At 35.1% G+C, this 6,531-nt stretch overlaps 1 protein-coding gene across 1 annotated transcript in view; it reads right to left on the bottom strand.

The window, feature by feature from the left end:
- Window positions 1–1,707: 1,707 nt before the first annotated feature.
- Window positions 1,708–6,531, bottom strand: part of KATNBL1 (katanin regulatory subunit B1 like 1) — a 62,055-nt gene continuing 57,231 nt past the window's right edge. Inside the window, exons 6-10 of the mRNA XM_047796280.1 lie at window positions 6,308–6,358; window positions 6,132–6,221; window positions 5,460–5,549; window positions 4,552–4,645; window positions 1,708–3,271 (exon numbers count right to left, since the gene is read on the bottom strand). Of these exons, the coding sequence (XP_047652236.1) occupies window positions 3,239–3,271; window positions 4,552–4,645; window positions 5,460–5,549; window positions 6,132–6,221; window positions 6,308–6,358 (358 nt within the window). The 3' untranslated portion in view covers window positions 1,708–3,238. The remainder of the gene's footprint in view (window positions 3,272–4,551; window positions 4,646–5,459; window positions 5,550–6,131; window positions 6,222–6,307; window positions 6,359–6,531) is intronic.

The following is a 6,531-nucleotide window of genomic DNA, read 5'->3' as shown; positions in this document are numbered from 1 at the left end:
AAATGCTCTAAATTTGAGAAATTTACTCTTTCAAAATCCAAATATATAGCTGTGAATCCACGCAACCATTTTTAAGGTTAGGACGTGACCAAGTAGGTTTAGGGGCATTAGGATTTAATTCCTCAGCAGCCCTTAGAGTTCAGTGCTGATATTAATGATTCCTCAAAGTGGATACAGATGTTTAAATCCAAATTCTGACACCTCAGGATTCATGTAAATAATCTGTGTCAATTACCTTTGAAATTACTGCTGAAAGATTAGTTTTAAAAAACATCTGATAATGCCTGCTTCGTTTAACTCTGAATACTCATTATAAAACCCATTTACTTTATCTCTACTAGAAGCAAATTACTTGATTATAACTCTCTACCACCTCAATATACTACTTGTCCCTAGACTTGCAAAGTCAGAAAGTTGAGTACTGACAACTGAAGAAGGTAGAAGAGATAAAAACGAGTAGAGACCTTGGGTAGTCCTTCAGTAATCCTGCTTAGCAGCACAGCAACAAATGAGCATGACAGCAATTGTTGTAATCTAGGTCATTAACAACAGCCAAAATGCTTTGTAAACACTTTCTTTGGCTCTTTCTGGAGATCAACACTGTTCTGAATAGCATGAAATGGGTTTAATAGCAACGGAAGAGTTCAAAAATATTTACTTATCCAACATCTTTTATCCAAGAATCTTAAAATCACCTAATACTAATCATAACTCGGTAACTGAGAGAGGTAGGTACTAAGGTAAACTGCAAAGGCCATGAACAGAAATTGGGAGTGTGTGCCACTGAATATTTGTGAGCTAAAGACTACTGACTTACTTAGTTCCCAGTAGGTAAAAATGAAGTGTTATCTACCCCCCTTTAACAGACCCAAACATAGGCATAAGAACTCAACCTTGGAGTTCCCATCGTGGCTCAGTGGTTAATGAATCTGGCTAGGAGCCACGACGTTTCAGGTTTGATCCTTGGCCTCAATCAGTGGGTTAAGGATCTGGCATTGCCGTGAGCTGTTGGTGTAGGTCGTAGACACAGCTCGGATCCCATGTTGCTGTGGCTGTGGCCATGGCCTGCAGCTGTAGCTTTGATCACCTCCTAGCCTGGGAACCTCTGTATGCCATGGGTGCAGCCCTAGAAAAGACAAAAAAAAAAAAAACCTCAGCCTTAGCAGGGTAATACCTTTTCTTACTATGTTTCATTTTACTTTTACTTAAGTTTGATTTATAGAAGTTTGCTCTTTAGAGGATACTCTTTAGTCAATGATCTTAGCCAGAAAAAATTATAGTGTATTAGAATTTTAGATATTACATTATTTTAAATATTAGATTAAAAGTTCATAGTATGCCATATGCCAATTATTTGAGTTATCTTTCCATTTGAAGTAGAGGGTTTGTATTATGTTATACATACCATCTCCCTTATGACGAGGAACTAAATCCGTGAGATGGATACAATCTGTGTATGTGTGTAAAGTTAATGAACCCCTAAAAGGATCGAACTGCTGTCCTTAGCCTCATTAGCACCATGCACCATCTGCATGAACTGATTTAGACTGTGAGATAAGAGAGTGATAACTAAAGGAATAGGAACAAAGAAAGATTATATTTCATTACTTAAGGTTTCACAGAGATGACATAAGTTTACAATTCAAATTCCCACCTCCTGTAAAACAACTTCTTAAATAACTTTCAAAAACCACAAATGCAGTAATCTGAAATTATTCTAAAAAACTTTAGAGAATATTCAACTACTACAATCAATGTTCACTGTGAGGAATACATAGCCATATAAAATACAGCTACACAAAAACAGAAGTCAGTGAAAAATAACATTTTTTAAAGCAAGAAAGATGCTTGTTTGGGATTCACATCAGTAGTGGCTAATTGGGCAAATGCTAAAAATTTACATTAAAGTGCTTGAAGAATTACTGCACAGAAATTAAATTACTAAAAATCTTTGCTCAGATGCTTTTCAGGCTTATTAAAGATGAGATGACATATGAACCGCCAATAGTGGTCTTTAAACCCCAACCACTTTCAAGATAACACATACAGCTGTTAAGACATTCCGTGAGTTCACTGATACTACAAATGGTATTAAAAAAAAAAAAAAAAAGACCTCATACAATCTGCTGGCATTTCATCATACCAACCTTTGGAGGAGGTAGTAATATAAAGTGTTGGAATTTAAAATACAAGGTCAGCACTAAGTGTAAACATTTCTAAAGCAGTGTATGTAATTCTTTAAACATGTAGTGAAAAAAATCAGAATTCATATAGAATCAGAATTTTAAAAAGCAAAAATAGAAATATTTAGTGAATTTACTCAAATGAAGAAACTTAAATGATACAGAACTGAAAATATTAGAAATCTATGTACAATAAAAAGTGAATATAAATTAGCCAACTCCATGGACACTTCCAGTTAAGCATTCATACAAATACATATTCATCTTTTTTTTATATATAGGAGTAACACATACATACATGACATGATGATTCTGGCAAAAAAAAAGACAGAGATATTAAAAATATTCTCAGGTTTTAAGAATGGTGTGAAATAAGTTTTAACAACAATATTCTCCATGAATGGAAACCCCTGATTTAATTCCATGATTTTATCATGCCAGAAGCATGGTTACTTTTAGTTTTCTTAAACAGTTATTGGTATCATACACATTGGCTTATTAATAATTAAGGCATTTTGCATACACAGTATCTCAGTGTGAACAAAAAACTTTTAGTATTGATTATTTGCTATGATGCTTTAAACTTTCAAAGTCTTTTCAACATAAGAAAATAGTAGCTGCACACATTTAAATGTTTTCTTATAAAACACAATCTTAAAAAAAAGCAATGATGATTGGTCTTTGTGATTCCTAGTAATAAGTCCTGTCTTATTTTTCCATAGTATAAATTATATTCTTATGCAAGATTGCATTAAGACCTAGTAGTTCTTAAACAATGTTACCAAATAATCATATAAATCCCAAATGCAGTAAAGGTGAATAATCTTCATAGTGCACTTTCACCTCATTGAAGTTGAAGCTGCTCCTTTTGGATATTTTTCCACTTCAATGTGAAGTAGATTGTTAGCATTTCATTAGTGGTTTCATTGTGTGGCTTTTTAAAGAAAAAAATAGTTTTGATTTCTTCCACAGTTCACAGTTCTCTGATGAAGCATTTTTGGGGAATGTCCAGGGATGTTTTGAATGACCAAATGCTATTTAGTAGATGAAGGTTCTCAATGCAACTGTAATAAATAAGCATCTACATCCTTAGAGAATAAAGCAAAAACATTTCATTAGCCAGTACTGTAAATACATATACACACATATCATTTTCTTCTCCCTTTTGACTTGTCTTACTCAGTAACATTTTATCTAGATTTCTACAGCATACAGCATGTGCTCAATAAATGTTTGCTAAATGCTTAGTGGATATTTTATTTTCTGTGATCAAACAACTCTACTTTTATGGCTAAGCAAGATCATTACATCATTTATAGCAATTCCTTTAGTGCCATATAAACTCTAGATCAGCTTGATGATATATAGTCTTTCTGATCTCTACCCTCAAAAAACTACAATGAGGCTTTAATATTGTAAAGAGGTTTCATCATAGCTTAAGGAACTTTATAGAACTTTTAATCACTCAATATTGTTTGCAATAATATATTACTTAAGGTAGTGGTCACAATAAAGCTTTTCCCTTAAAAAAAATTACAACTGAAAGCAAATTTCTGGGAGTTCCTGTTGTGGCTCAGCAGGTTACAAACCCAACTAGTACCCATGAGGATTCGGGTTTGATTCCTTCCCTCACTCAGTGGGTTAAGGATCTGGAGTAGCCATGAGCTGTGGCGTAGGTTGCAGATGCAGCTTAGATCCCCAGTTGCGTTGTGTGGCATAGCACCAGCAGCTCTAATTCAACCTTAGCCTGGGAACTTCCCTATGCTGCAGGAGCGGGCCGAGAAAAGCAAAAAGAAAGCAAATTTCTAAGGAAACAAATTTTCAGTTCTACCACTAAGAATACAAGACACTTCCAGAATAAGGTGATATACCATGTATTCTCTAAAACCTTTTATGATAGCAGTATGCCTCAAACAAGGGTGGAAATATTTCTTAATAATTTTTTTCTGCAATTACATTTTTAACTGCAATGTTTTCTGGAGTTTAAATATTAAAATCCAAACTAACAATGTACCTTTTCCTTTAAGAGATAAGCAAATCAACAAAGAACAATGTCAAATTCATACTGTGATTTGAACAATTTAACTTTCCCAAAAAAGCATGACATTAGCAAGAGCCAAGTAAAAATATTTCTTTGGGTTTGATCCCTGGCCTTGCTCAGGGAATTAAGGATCCGGTGTTGCCGTGAGCTGTGTGTGGTGCAGGTCACAGACACAGCTCGGATCCCGCCTTGTTGTGGCTATGGTGTAGGCCGGCAGCTATAGCTCCTATTTGACCCTAGCCTAGGAACTTCCTCATATGCCGTGGTGAGGCCCTTAAAAAAAAAAGACAAAAAATATACATGTAGATAGACAGATAGATAGGTTACCTTGGCTATATTACCAGTATATCCTGGAACCAAAGTAAGATGGTTTTCCTGTTCCCATAATCCACTTAATTGTTGTTTTAAAATCTGAATATTTCTAGGAAGAAAAAAAGAAGAAATGCAAATACAGTAGGATATGGACTTTGGTAGTAAATACACTTAGTGAAAACTGTTTTGAATTTTTCAAGTACTTACCAGGATAAAATTATACCATTTGAAGTCAAGCAATTTGTTAAAACAGTACATGTCAACCACAGAAATAACTTAGTTGTTAAGCTGGTAAGAAAATAACAAAGCATTTAGACAACTGGTTCTTGGGTATGAAGTGGGAAAACTTTGAGAGCCTCCAAAGAAAATTATGGACTTTAAGGAAATTGTTGAGAGGTTTTTTCTTTTTTTTTTGGTAGCTTCATGATAATCTGGCTCATTTGGTAGAAGATTCATACATTTTCACATCAAGGTTAAACTAAAATTACGATTATAATAGAGTTTTTAGAACTGTAATCATCCACACTGGATTCTCATATTAATGGTTAGGTAGCCAAAGTACCCCGCAGGATGCCTCCATTCTGGTGCCTCAATACTTATTTCACTCCAGGCCATTTCTTTTATTCTCTCACCCCTTTATGATAGACATGAGGGTTAAACCACTTCTGTGCTTTCGCTTCCTAAGAGAAAGGGCAGAATGCTGCCAGAACAATAGCTACAGGAGTTACCGAGTTATGGAATTCAACTTTCACATGGAATTTTTCACATATGACCAGTATTCCAATTTATTATTTCTCTGAAAATGAACAGAATAAGTCTTACACACTGATAATCATGGAATAAAATTTTCACTTAGCCTAATCAAGCTGCTTTCCTAAAAAAAATGTTTAGTAGCAAGAGTTTATCTTTAAATGTATACTCACCCATCATTTATAATTTCTGTCTTGGATGATAGTTCTGACCACCACCTTTTAATGACTGCTTGAAGCCAGTTTAAACCAACTATTACATATCTGAAATGACATTTTGTTACAAAATTCAAGTGTTTTCATCAAAGAAGCCTTTACAAAAGATTATATTATAACCCCCTCAAAAAACTCATACACACTGATCTTTCCCCTTTAAAAATTTATTTCACAAAATTGTATTTTATGTAATTTTATAGATGTTTTTGCTGTTGTTCTTTTTTTTTTTTTTTCCTAGGGCTGCACCCACAGCATGTGAAGGTTCCCAGGCTAGGGATCCAATCGGAGCTATGCCACAGCCTCAGCAATGCGGGATCTGAGCCACTTCTGCAACCTACGCCATAGTTCATGGCAACACTGGATCCTCAACCCACTGAGCAAGGCTAGGGATTGAATCCACATCCTCATGGACACTAGTCAGGTTCGTTAACCACTGAGCCATGATGGGAACTCCTTTGTAATTGTTCTTTAGTCATTCTCATATGCTTTTCCTAAGTGGACTATAAGCCGCTGGAAGACAGAAACTATGTATATGCTTCACTGAGCTCAATTTACCACTATGCATTCATGAGGCACCAAATCACGGATATTCAAAGAGAAAAATGAACTGGGATTCAGATCAGCACTTACTCTTCAAATTTGCTCTTAAGTAGTGACTTTACTAGAGGCAACAAGTCTACACAGCAGCCAAGTGAGATATATTGTTTTTCTTCCTGTAAACTAAAATAAATACTGAGTTATAAAAATATGAACAGGTCATAATTTGTCCTTCTTTAATTTTTTTTTCTGAAAAATATTCATTTTACCTATTGGTGAGCACAGGAAGGCAATCCACCACAACTCCAAGGTCTTCTATCCTGTGGGAACAAAACTGCTTAGAGGTCTTATTTTCTTTATTTCTCTATTTATGTATTTATTTAGGCCACACCTACAGCATGTGGAAGCTCCCAGGCCAGGGATCGAACCCACATGACAGCGGTGACAACACTGGATCCTTAACTCAACAAGCCCCCAGGGAACTCCCTTTCAT

The sequence above is a fragment of the Phacochoerus africanus genome, chromosome 9 (assembly GCF_016906955.1).
Source record: "Phacochoerus africanus isolate WHEZ1 chromosome 9, ROS_Pafr_v1, whole genome shotgun sequence".
NCBI classification, from domain to species: domain Eukaryota; kingdom Metazoa; phylum Chordata; class Mammalia; order Artiodactyla; family Suidae; genus Phacochoerus; species Phacochoerus africanus.
Note: the sequence above shows the minus strand (reverse complement) of the source record. Positions and strands in the feature narration are given on the sequence as shown.